Here is a 12828-nt window from a genome sequence, read left to right as displayed (position 1 = left end):
GTCCTATCACTCCCTCTGGTGGATTTTCTATTGAAGTGTGTATTGCTAATTTAATTTATCAATGGCATTATTTAATTGAAAAGACTTTTGTTCTATAATTATTTATTTTAACTTTTTAATCCATTTTATATAAATATATAAAGTCTGCAGTCAGACACCAGCATTACAACCACTATGTGATCATAATTCTCTTAGTCAGTATCCCCCCCATTTACTGCCTATTGTATATTTGCAGTATGTGTATACATGTATAAGTAGTGTATGTATGCATATATGTATATTTTTTCAGTGCAATTATTTTTACATATACACTACCAGTCAAAGGTTTGGACACACTTTCCCATTCACTTGAAAATGTGTCCAAAGTTTTGACTGGTAGCGTACAAGTAAAAGGGTGTAAATAATAGTATACACAGTATATTATTATATTTATTATTACTTCTTTATTTCTTATTATCCTTGCTATTATTGTTTGTATTTATAACTGTTGTTTGAGCCCCAATGGGGGGTCAAAAAAGATGATCTTATCTTATCTTAAAATACACTATAGATACCTTTCTCTAACAAAGTATGACTCAATAAGTCAACAAATACCAGGAAGCATTATTTCTTTATATATCTATTTGTAATGATATTTTCACATTGTGAATATAGCCTAAGGTTTTTCAAAGTATACAATTTACATAGCAATTTTAATCCTTTACCTTTATTTGTCTGATTTATTTAAAGAATTTACTGTCCACATTTCTTTATATCTTCGTTATCACTGCAGCATCGTTCTTTCTGCTTGAGTTATGTTTTAATTCAATGTTGTGTACAGTTTTAATGGTGAAGGACATGAAATTTTCTGGGAGAATATTACCATACAAAATAAAAAAACATATAATTCACATGAATAATTGCCAATGCACTGATTTTGGGGGAAAAGTATACATTTTAGACAAGCAAACAAACACACAGAAGAAGTTCATATTTCCTGTAAATGAGCTTTCATTACTAATGAGGCATTACAGTTTTACAAAATTCATGTAATAAAAGATATTGGTTCTGCAGATACATTCTAAAAAAATAAGTTAAGCTTTAAAATATTCTGGGAACCTTTAACTGATTCTAGTTGAGCATTTAGATTGAAATCCCTTGACAGGCAGCGATTTTATAGTGGCTGTGAGCACTGATGTCCAATTGTAATCGCTCTGCTGCTACACATCCTGAGGGATTCTTGGACGTCCACCTGTGCACTCACACTCCTCTTTGTGATGCTGAAAAGCAGGGGATTCCTTGCTCTGAGCCTGTCCTTTGGTTTGACAGGTGGGGCAGCAAGCAGTATGTCTGGCCTCTCTGCAGCTGGGACAGGACAGAACCAGCTGACAGCAGAACTGGGTGGAACAGAGCTTGTACTGGTCCCAGGGTGAGCCGCAGTACCTGCAGTCTAAATAGAGACACACAATTTTGAAATAACAGCCAATAATGTGTTTATTAATGTTTTCTGATACTAAAATGTCTTTTATAAATACTAAATAATACTGATAAGGGACTTTTTACACACACTAACCTGAGATGATGTCATTGTTGGATGCGATGGCATAGCGTTCATCAAACACAAAAAGTTTCCCTCGATAGAAACCATCTGGGAATTGCTCCAGATACTTGTGGATCCCACCCTTCAGCTGGTAAACCTCTTTACACACGTCCTACAGGCAGGGCGTAAGACAAGAATTTACAATGTAAGAACTGATGTTGCATTTTCATCAACTAATTTCTTACAGTAAAAGATGGTCAGGGGACAAAAGCAGACACTGGCAAAACAGTTCCCTCTTGTGGAGAATCAACAGCCAGTAAAATGTGACTTTCTGCATGACAAGCGAGTTCAATAAGCAGCCTCACATTTAAAAACAAATCTAAATGCCATTCTTTGGTTCACCTCCAAGAGAAGTCAGCTTACTTTAGAGCGGAGGTAGGCGGATCCACGCTCACAGCGAATCCCTCCTGTGCAGTACATCAAGACCTTCTTGTCTCTGAACAGTTCAAGGTTCTGGTCGACGTAGTCCGGGAAGTAGCTGAACTTACGGATGTCTGGGGCAAGACACTGAGTAAACTGTCCCTGGAGGGAAAATAAACTCATGGTTCAGAGTTCAATCAAACAATGCAAAGCTTTTGTCCTGTTTGGTAAAGATAATCATGCCATTGTTGATCTTTTTCCTGCAGGTCTTACTGGGATGTCAAAGGTCAGCAAACACAAAAAAACGACATCTAGACATCTAGCAGCCTTCTAGATGTTGATCCAATTTTGACAATAAATACAGCCTGTAGAACCTGAGGCAAGTTGATTTTTTCTTAGACCAAACTCACGTGTTATTACTTACAATTTTACTCTCATAAAAATTGCGGCAGTCCAGGAGGATGGTGTCGTTGCATGAATCCTCTTTAGACAAAAGAGCCTCCACTTCCTTATGAAACTCTTCTGGCTCCAAATGAACTCCTAAGAGGCGAGACAGAGCTCTAACTAACTAACATGGCAAACTTAATAAATCACAGAATCAACTATTTCGAACTTCTTATAAAAAAAACCCAAATAACAATTAACATATCCATAAAAAACTTCTATTGTTATATTTAAAGCCAAACACCTACAAGAAGTAACAACATACAAACACATATCTACAAATTTACACATACATATTAAAAATTAATAGAGCTACAGGTTTTTTTTGTAGTATTGCAATAGTATTATTCTTGTGTGAACAAACTATACCTGCAAGTCTGTAAGAAATAACATCAGGATCCACACCCATTGGGACTATTTCCTTGTAGACTCCAACCCGCAGGTCTGTAAAACACTCTACACCACCATCACTCGTCTGTACACGCACACACACACATCACACAATATCACATCAGCAACAACAATTTAATTTAATATAATTATTTAATGTTATGCTGAATATTTCTTTTAAAAAACAACAACACAACCACGAAACAAAAGACTTCACATTCATATGGCTTGGAGTGTAGAAACGGTATGTAATGTATATCTAATATACAAGAAGCACTTCTGTATATTATATCATACAAAGTATCTTTATCCCAGCCTGACCTTAAAATCCTCCTTATCCATCTTGAAGAGCGGATGTGAGCGCATTGCGTCGATGTAAACCTCAGTGGCCAAGTTGGTGCCGCCAACTGTTCCATTGATGCCTTCAGTCGCTACCCTCACCTGAGGAAGATTGTGAAAGAGGTGACTCTTATATTGAATAAATGTTGTTGTTTTTTTCAATTATAGAAACATGTTTCAAAGCCTTTATATGTAAACATTTTGTATTCTTCCAGTCGGTAGCAGGAGAAGAGAATTTATTTTTTACCTTGCCAGTTAAGTGAAGTTTCTCACACAAAGCTTTCTGCCAAGCACAGATGATGTGTGGATTGTCCAGCTGACAGTAGTGATAATAGAGAAGAACCTTGCCTGGACCCCTGAAAGGAACATTGATAGACATAAGCTGGATGTTCACTTTAAAACAATATAAAAGACATGGAGAGGGTGACAACCAAACCCAGACAGGAGAAGCAAAATTCGAGCAGTACTTTTGTAGCTGCTCCTCTGAGATGTGAGCGGTTTCAGGTATCCATTTAGAAATGTCCACCGGCTCGGTCTCACGCTCGTTCCGCTGCTGTGTTTCAGGTTCTGCTTCCAGCTGGTTTAACAAACGCTCATATGCAGCCCGTGTGAGCTGCTGTATTTCAGTATCATGAGTCCTGGCCACATGTTTGTGAATGGCAGAGTGTTCCCTGAAGGTCTCGCCACAGCAGCACCAAAACGTGCTCTCTTCCTCCTTACTGCTGTCCTGTTTGGACGCCACAAAGGCAGCAAACGACTGTGGAGTAGATTTGTCAGTCAAATGAAAATTAGTTTGTCAGATGTGTCGAAACAAACAGAAACTGATGAATTGCAGCAATTATAGACTGTCCATGACAAATGCCACAAAGGTTAGATTTACCCCTCAAACTGTTACTGTAGCAACACAAACCTCAAACACAACCATATGCTATTATATATTCACTAGTCTAGCCGTCTTGGAACATTACATGCTGGAAAGATTAATCAATACAAAAAAGGTCAGCTGTTCAGTGTTCATGTTGTCACTCACCTTTCTCCTACAGAAGCTGTAGTACCTTCTTTGTGAGGCAGAAAGTTGTTTCTCTTGTTTTAGTCCATTTGTTATCGACGTCTCAAGTTCCAACTCCATGAACTCTGAGCACGGTGTATCATTCGCTGCCATGTTTTTTAAAAAAAACTTTTATTTCAATTGGTTATATAGTAAACACTCTTTGGCTAAGTTACTGGGAGGAAGACCTGTAAAAATGTAAAATTACCCCCTTACCCCCCTGTGGTCTGAACGTGGATGATTTTTTACAGCGTCAGGGCATTAACCGTTGATAAACATTAAATTAAAAGTCCTTTTAATACATTTAATATATCCAGCAAATTACTGAACGTGCATCAGAAATCCAAGCAGCGAGGGTCGGACGAAAAAAAGACAACACACCTTCCGGTTGAACCCTGCCTGCACCGGATGTGCCTCACTTGAATCGGACCGCTATTATTTTTTGCACAAGCGAGTAGCGCCCAGGCTGAATATTTAGAAGCTTGTTTCGCAGACTTCTTATTTTCTTCTGTATTCATTTTCTCGTATATAGATCTTACATTAGTAGCGAATACAAAAATGTCCAGGAGACGACACAGCGACGAGAATGACGGTAAGTGGACTTTACATGTGTAATTCAGACATTGGGCTAACGGGTGGAGGCTAGCGACCGTTAGCGTGTTTTTGGTAACGTTAATCTTTTGCTTGGTGCACGCACGCACGCATGCTGATTGATTGATTATTTTGCGAGGCCAGGGTTTAGTTTTGTAATCTTCCTCCGTAAATGCAAAAGACTCAATATCCCATCATGTTTATTTACAAAATAGTGGCGTGAAAGCGAGAAGATTAGGCCAACTGTCCTAGCGGCTCATATTTAAACCGGTACGCGTTTAGCACTAGCTGATGGGTTAGCTGCTGTTGACCAGTGTAGCTAGTCAATGTGGGGGCGGTAACTAATTGATGTGATTACTTCAAAATAGCTCGTTTAAAATGCCACAAAGTAATTCATGATCCACTGACGTAGCGATGATTAAAAGTATACTTCTTAACAGTTAAGCCCACCTTAAACAAAATTAACATGGTGCTAATTTGAAGAGCATTACAACGAAAACGTTAAAGCTCCTGCGAGGAACATTCAGGCATTCAAAATAGCAATATAGATATAATCAATCTTGTCGCTGATGGTTGGTTTGCTTTTGTAGCTCATAAAGAGGCATCAGTATTAATTTCAGTCCGTTTCATAACCATTTAAAAACTCCCCATAGAAGGTTTAACGTTCCCTAACTACGTTAAGAGTCGTTAACGTTCAGAGTACAGTTACTAAGGCAAGGCAAGTTTATTTATATAGCACATTTCAGCAACAAGACAATTTAAAGTGCTTCACACCGGACAACAAAAGCAAGAAACGCCTTTTTAAGCTTTCCAGACCCTGAAAATGTATTCCCAGAATTACCTTTTCTCTCGCAAGGGTTCCAAACCCTTGGAGTTGTTAGTCACACATTTTTTTCTAAATGACTGAATGCAAACAACTTAATTTTGGCTTCTATCGTAAAGTCCTTTGCATTGTTTCAATGTTATCATCAGTCATCTTCAAACTTACTGTTTCTGTTGTTGCCTTTAATGTGGTACTCCATTATTTAGTAATGCACTTGTAGATATTTGGGGGCTTCATAGGGGTCGGATTTAAAAATACTAAAAATAATGGCCAACATCAAAGCTGTACAGGCAAAAAGGTATGAGACAAAACAAGGCTGAAAGCTAAACTTGAGTTATTCTCTCTGTTGATAGTTTTCATTCCCCTCACTCTATATGAATTTTGTGACTCTTCTCAGGAGGTCAGGCGCACAAAAGGAGGAGAACATCGGAGCCCATTGAAATCGAAGACCGCCTGGAGTCTCTGATATGTCGTGTGGGGGAAAAGGTAAAGGGTCAACTCTGGCATTATGGTTCTTTGTTAATCTATTGAATCTTACATAAAGTGTGTTGTGTTCCGCCTCAGTCTGATCACTGCTTTAGCTGAACTAATTTTTTTTGAATGTTTCTTGACAGAGTACATCATCTCTGGAGAGCAACCTGGAGGGCTTGGCAGGCGTGTTGGAGGCCGACCTTCCAAACTACAAAAACAAAATCCTGCGCATTTTATGTTCTGTGTAAGTTCATATCAGTTTACACCTCCTTCACTGTTGAAATAAGCTCTGTTTAAGTGGTAGTTTTTTACTGAGCTATCTTTTGTTCATAGCGCTCGCCTCCTGCCTGAGAAGATGAGCGTGTATACGACTTTAGTCGGCCTCCTGAATGCCAGGAACTACAACTTTGGAGGCGAGTTTGTGGAAGCCATGATCAGACAACTCAAGGAGACATTAAAAAATAACTTGTACAATGAAGCTGTTCACTTGGTGAGCGAACATCTTTTTTTTTAGAAGCACCCAAATAATTCACCTTAGTTTTCTGTTTTTTAACTCTGTGTCTTCTATTTGTAGGTGCGTTTTCTGTCGGATTTGGTCAACTGCCATGTGATTGCTGCTCCCTCCATGGTGGCCATGTTTGAAAACTTTGTCAGTGTTACTCAAGAGGAAGATGTACCTCAGGTAGGTAGCGGGCAGAAATGGAACGATAATGCCAGACTTGTAATAGAAATGTTAAAACGATTAATTTAAAGGCAACTTTGATGGATCACCTTACATCTTATAAGATCAGAAATACAAGCAAAGTGTATGAGCTTGGGTTACAGGGTTAGTGAAAGAAAATGTGTAGAAAATTCAAAATGAAAGCTACAATCAATGACACACGATTGCCTACAGTGCTGGTTCATGTGGAATTTAAAGTGATTAACGTGAAGTTGTCTTGTGCCCTCAGGTTCGGTCAGACTGGTTTGTGTACGTGGTGCTGTCCTGTCTGCCCTGGGTCGGTAAGGAGCTTTATGAGAAGAAGGATGTTGAGATGGACCGACTTCTCAGCCAGATCGAAGGCTACCTCAAGTAAGATGTCGATGTTTTCTTATCCATTCTCAGAAATCTCCTCTTAACTATTTGTGTTTTTAAATGTCTGCTTTAATTACCTCTTTCAACTGATTTTATATGGATAAGCTCTTCTATAATGTCACACTTCTCTAAAATTTGTAGGGGCCGAGTAAAGACACATGTCCCCATGCTGCAGGTGTGGACAGCAGAGAAGCCCCACCCACAGGAAGAGGTGAGAAACAGATGGAAGAATTACATTTCTCCCTTTTTATTCTTCAGAAAACAACTAGTATGAGTCACTTTCCATAGAATTGTTGGAGTGAAGTCCAAAGATCACTTCAGTTTCAGGCCTTTACAGAACTTGGTGTTTGTTTTTCAGTTTTGTAGGACACTGTTAAAGTTTCTCTCCTTCTCTCCCTTTCCGTCCCTCAGTACCTGGACTGCCTGTGGGCCCAGATTCAGAAGCTAAAGAAAGACCGCTGGCAGGAGCGCCACATCCTTCGTCCATACATCGCCTTCGACAGCGTTCTTTGTGAGGCTCTGCAACACAACCTGCCCCCCTTCACTCCACCAGGCCACATGCCCGACGCCCAGTACCCCATGCCACGAGTCGTCTTCCGCATGTTCGACTACACCGATGCCCCAGAGGTAAATTTGAAAAATATGTGACTTTAATGAGACACTGTGAGTTTTCTGTTGTGTATAGTGTACAAACTTTTGTCCTCTTTATCCTCAGGGTCCCGTTATGCCAGGCAGCCATTCTGTGGAGAGATATGTCATAGAGGAAAATCTGCACTGTATTATCAAGACTCACTGGAAAGAGAGGAAAACATGGTGGGCAACAAGATTCATGTTTCCATTTTGTTATTGTAAATGTGGTTGTTAATAAATCCATATTTTAATGTCACTGATTTTTCATTTATTTACCTTTCAGTGCTGCCCAGTTACTCAGCTATCCAGGGAAAAATAAGATTCCACTCAACTATCACATCGTTGAGGTATATAGGTTTTTTTAAACGGCTACATTCTGAAAAGTTTGAGAAATATTAAATTCAAGGCATGTTACAAATTAATCTATGATCTTTATTTTCTAGGTGATCTTTGGAGAACTTTTCCAGCTGCCGGCTCCACCTCACATCGACGTCATGTACACCACACTGCTCATCGAACTCTGCAAACTGCAGCCCGGGTCATTGCCACAAGTTGTATCCTTGATTGCGTATGTAGATGCAGTTTGTCCGATGGCCCAAGACACGTTTGAACTCTCTGTAGAACGTGAATATGAGGATTGTCGGTGTATAGCGGGTGTGTTTGAGTCCGTTATCGACACTGCTTACTGGTCTGAGTCTTGTTTATTTATCGTCAACGCAACTGTTTTATTATCTCTAAACCAAAAAGGCATGAAGGTGACTGGTGTTACGTTATCCTCAAGTCTAATCTTACCGTCATTCACACATGAAAAAGTGAACCCAGATATATTATGAAAACTTTGCAACAATTTATTTACATGGTGGAACCAATATTATTTACTCTTATAACTCTATAATGATATTAAACTTGTTACGACTTTGCCTTAACTGCTGAACCCCAGTTGGCCCAAGCCACAGAGATGCTGTACATGAGACTGGACACCATGAACACCATCTGCATAGACAGGTAATTTAACTGCAACTGTACTTTAACTTGAAGGTGAAAACGGGATAGAAGTACTTCCTGTCTGTGGTTTAACATCCTGCATCTCTTTTTTTATGCAGACTAATCAACTGGTTTTCTCACCATCTGAGCAACTTCCAGTTTCGATGGAGCTGGGATGACTGGTGAGGGATTCTGCGATGGACTGAGAGAGCTTTCTTTGTTTAAAATATGTGTACGCAGTTGACAATAAATGTGTCCTCTCTGTTCAGGTCTGACTGCCTGGCCGTGGATCTAGACAAGCCTAAACCCAGCTTTGTCAAAGAGGTTCTGGAAAAGAGCATGAGGTATGTAAGCCTTAAAAACACGTTTCTATACATTTTAAATAGACGCTCATTTGTTCATATTTGAGTCACAATTAGTGAGTAATGTAACTGAGTTAGCAGTGGAGATCAGGGCAGAACCTTATGTCTTTTATGTCCTGAAAATCTGCTTTTTTGGGGTTTTCAATGCCTCATTCACTTTACCCCTTTCAGTTTTTCTCCTTATTTTCTTTATTTGTGGAGCCTGTAATTAATTTTCCATAAAGAAGTGGGAATGTCTTTCATCCTTTTATTATGGAAAGTTTCTCCGTGAACTAAACATCCTCTGTCTACTCCTCTGCAGACTTTCGTACCACCAGCGGATCGTGGACATCGTCCCGCCAACCTTCTCGGCACTCATCCCAGCTGAACCCATCTTCATCTACAAATACGCAGACGAGAGCGCTGGTAAGTATTTGCAATGCTTTTACACAACAGTAACAGGGTAATGTGCGGAACCTTGTAAAGGTTGAAATGCAACACGTTTCACTAGTTAAGATATTTAGCATTAGATAATTAGATTAGCGTAGCTATCAGTCGAAAAAAGGTTACGGACACAACTTGCGCAGTCCTGTTTTAATCACAACTTCTTATTTGTCGTGGCAACATCTTATGCTGTATAAGTTGCCTCCTACTCAAACACTAATGGCGATGAGTTACTATGCAATGTGCTCTTCTGACCATCGCGACAGTGTCTTGCCCAAAGGCCATGTGAACAAGAGGAGGAGCTGGGCATGACCTGCAGTCACTCCTTAATATGAATCCTCTGTCAGCCTCGTTCAGAGGATCTTTCTGTACCTAGTGTAAAAGTTTAGAAAGGAAAACCCGACCTGAACGTCTCTCCCGCCTCGCAGCTTCGTTACCAGGCTACCCAGTATCCATCACTGTCGGAAACGCCATCAAGAACCGAGCATCAAATGAAGAGATCCTGACCGTTCTCAAAGAAGTGCCCAACCCCAACCAAGAAGATGATGATGGTAAGATTCATATTTCATTTGGTTCATGTTTATGCTTTGTCTGCAGACTTTATTCTTACTTAATCACACAGAAGTATAAACAAGTGCAAGTATGCGTTTGACAAAAGGGTACATGTAAAGGATACAAGGCATCACCTGTTGTTACTGTTCCAGGTGGATGGATTACTCAACCCCCAAAAGCTCCAGTTTTCTGTATTTAAATGAGACATTTAGCTTTTTTATTCTTGTAGTCTGCTGGGTAAAACGGCATATTCCTTTAGTTCTTTTTCCTCTCGTTCACATTCCTCTCTCGTTCTCTAATGTCAGACGAGGGTGAGAGTTTCAACCCCCTGAAGATCGACGTGTTCCTGCAGACTCTGCTCCATCTGGCAGCCAAATCTTTCAGCCACTCTTTCAGCGCCCTGGGCAAGTAAGTTGAAACGCCATCGAACCTGCCAACCTTCTCACTTGTTTCAAATTTGTATTCAGTCTTGAATTAAAATAGAATAAAAACTAGTTAAGTCTAAACTCAGAACCACAATAGTTTGGTATTGACTGAATGCTGTCCTGCTGGCCTCTCCTGCATCTGCTCCCTCCAGGTTCCACGAAATCCTGAAGACCCTGACAGAAAGCGACGAGGGGAAACTGCACATCCTCAAGGTGGTTTATGACGCGTGGAGGAATCACCCGCAGGTACAAACAACAAAGTTTTACAGTGTGGATGCTTGTTATACATGTGGTAGCATCATTCAGCTGAATGTTTGGTGTCTTTTCTGCATCACAGATGATCTCAGTGCTGGTGGACAAAATGATCCGGACACAGATCGTGGACTGTGCTGCTGTCGCTAACTGGCTCTTCTCTCAGGACATGGCTCATGAGTTCACCAGGTAGGATATGAGACATGAACTACAGTTGTTTTTCTCTCTGCCTGCTTTGTTAAATAAACTCTCTCACCCTGATGTAGACTTTTCACCTGGGAGATTCTTCACTCGACCATCCGAAAGATGAACAAACACGTCCAGAAGATCCAGAAGGAGCTGGAGGAGGCTAAAGACAAACTGGAGAAACAGCAGCACAAGAGGGTAACTTTATCCATCAGTCAGTTTCACAATAATGGTTTGTTAAATGATGTAGGAGGGTTTAAAGTTTGTGTGTAATTCTGTTCACCAGCAGAGGGACAGCGGTGACGACGAGGACATGGACAAGAACAGCGAGGACGAGGAGGGTCAGCTGGAGGAGCAGATCGAGAGGCTACAGGAGAAGGTGGAGTCGGCTCAGAGCGAGCAGAAGAACCTCTTCCTCGTCATCTTTCAGGTACACATTCAACTGGAGCTCTTTTAGTCCCCTCATCTCAGTGTGCTCTCTTCTTCTGCAATGATTCACTTGAGAATAAGCTTCAGATTTTCAGATGTTTCTGCTACATTTTTATGGAAGCCAAGACAGGAAATTACCTGAGTCTAACTTTAGATTCCTGCTTATAATATGGAGATATTATTACCTGCACAAGCCTGTTTAACATAGATTTGTGTGCACTCCTTAACATGCTGTTTTCTCTCCTGCAGCGTTTCATCATGCTGCTGACGGAGCATCTGGTTCGCTGTGAGACCGGCAGTGTCGACATCAGCACACCCTGGTACAAAAACTGCATCGAGAGGCTGCAGCAGATCTTCCTAATGGTAAAATATTCACATACATACACGGGCAGTATCATATTAGCTATTATAGCTATTATGCTAACTAGTTAGCCGGCTAGCTAACTGTTGCTAGTTGACATGAGCGGCGTTTGGTGATGCAAGGGTAAGGGCGGGAACAGCTGGTGACACAAACAGGAAATCCTCCATAGGCCAGACCATCTCGTTTTAGTTCAGCTTGAGCAGTCTACGCATGCTATGAATGACTCATCCTCTACAGGTCTACTTGAGACACAGCTATTATGTGTAGTGTCAAGTTAACATGGGGGCGTTGGTTTAGCTCAGTTGGTAGAACAGGAGCCCCATGTACAGAGGCAAAGTCCTCAGTGCATCGGCCGCTAGCTCGCTGACTCCGACCTGCGGCTGTTTAGTGCATGTCATCCCAACTCTCTCATCTCTACATTTCCTGTTACTCTTCACTCTCTAATCTAATAAAGACCAAAAAGCATTATAATAACATGATGCATCTCCTCTTTCTGCAGCACCATGTGACCATCCAGCAGTACATGGGAACCCTGGAGAACCTGCTGTTCACCGCAGAGCTCGACCACCACATCCTGGCCGTCTACCAGCAGTTTTGTGCCCTGCAGCTCTGAGACACACACCTACACACACATATAATTGGATTAAGTGAAATATGTACCTGTGCTCACACAGTACCTGTGCTAAACATGCACATTAGAAACTACCAGCTCTTGCATCAAGAATCTCATTTCAGTTTTTTGTTTTTAATTTACTTCTTTGTTGTTTTTGGTGCCATTCAAAGTGTTTCTGTACGAGAACGACTGAGGACGACTGAGGACGACTTTCAAAGTAGGAATTCAAACAAAGGTCTGTTTGAAAAATTGACTGTAGTGTTTTGTTTTTATTTTTTTGTTGACTTCTTGGCTTTTAGTTTTGTTCATTTTTACATCCTGCTCGTGTTCTTATGAATGGGTCTTTTTAAAAACTGTGGTGATGATCGAAGGAGAGGTCGTTTCAGGTTGTTACGGATTGATTCTGAATCTAGAGAGCGCTCTACTTTTTTATATTTGTTTTATGTGGAATTGGGAAAGAATTAAAAGTGTCCAGAGTCTTTATCCGCCTG

At 40.6% G+C, this 12828-nt stretch overlaps 2 protein-coding genes across 4 annotated transcripts; one reads left to right on the top strand and one right to left on the bottom strand.

Annotated features, from left to right (window-relative positions):
- Positions 1-665: 665 nt before the first annotated feature.
- On the bottom strand, positions 666-4486 carry LOC138598429 (thiosulfate sulfurtransferase/rhodanese-like domain-containing protein 2). Of its 2 annotated transcripts, XM_069670218.1 has the most exons (9): positions 4143-4486; positions 3580-3869; positions 3360-3468; positions 3095-3214; positions 2753-2858; positions 2364-2479; positions 1943-2101; positions 1553-1691; positions 666-1429 (listed from the first exon to the last, which is right to left on the bottom strand). In XM_069670218.1, exons 1-9 carry the CDS (start codon positions 4272-4274, stop codon positions 1200-1202), a joined length of 1401 nt encoding a protein of 466 aa, XP_069526319.1. In that variant the 5' UTR covers positions 4275-4486; the 3' UTR covers positions 666-1199. The 2 variants fall into 2 exon arrangements, with proteins under 2 accessions (XP_069526319.1, XP_069526318.1); XM_069670217.1 differs by having other exon boundaries at positions 3360-3869.
- Positions 4487-4600: 114 nt separating this feature from the next.
- On the top strand, positions 4601-12828 carry LOC138598148 (nuclear cap-binding protein subunit 1). 2 transcript variants are annotated; one of them, XM_069669854.1, is made up of 23 exons: positions 4601-4752; positions 5972-6060; positions 6189-6289; positions 6379-6535; positions 6620-6727; positions 6996-7117; positions 7262-7331; positions 7532-7747; positions 7836-7933; positions 8034-8097; positions 8194-8304; positions 8691-8755; positions 8854-8916; positions 9004-9078; positions 9398-9501; positions 9948-10070; positions 10377-10479; positions 10649-10742; positions 10834-10937; positions 11015-11132; positions 11224-11364; positions 11613-11726; positions 12224-12828. In XM_069669854.1, exons 1-23 carry the CDS (start codon positions 4719-4721, stop codon positions 12335-12337), a joined length of 2388 nt encoding a protein of 795 aa, XP_069525955.1. In that variant the 5' UTR covers positions 4601-4718; the 3' UTR covers positions 12338-12828. The 2 variants fall into 2 exon arrangements, with proteins under 2 accessions (XP_069525955.1, XP_069525954.1); XM_069669853.1 differs by having other exon boundaries at positions 11221-11364.

Source organism: Semicossyphus pulcher, unplaced genomic scaffold (genome assembly GCF_022749685.1).
Source record: "Semicossyphus pulcher isolate SPU_LCO1_2020_fin unplaced genomic scaffold, fSemPul1.0.p SCAF_2, whole genome shotgun sequence".
NCBI classification, from domain to species: Eukaryota; Metazoa; Chordata; class Actinopteri; order Labriformes; family Labridae; genus Semicossyphus; species Semicossyphus pulcher.
The sequence above is the reverse complement of the archived record's forward strand: the minus strand, read 5'-3'. Positions and strand labels throughout refer to the sequence as shown.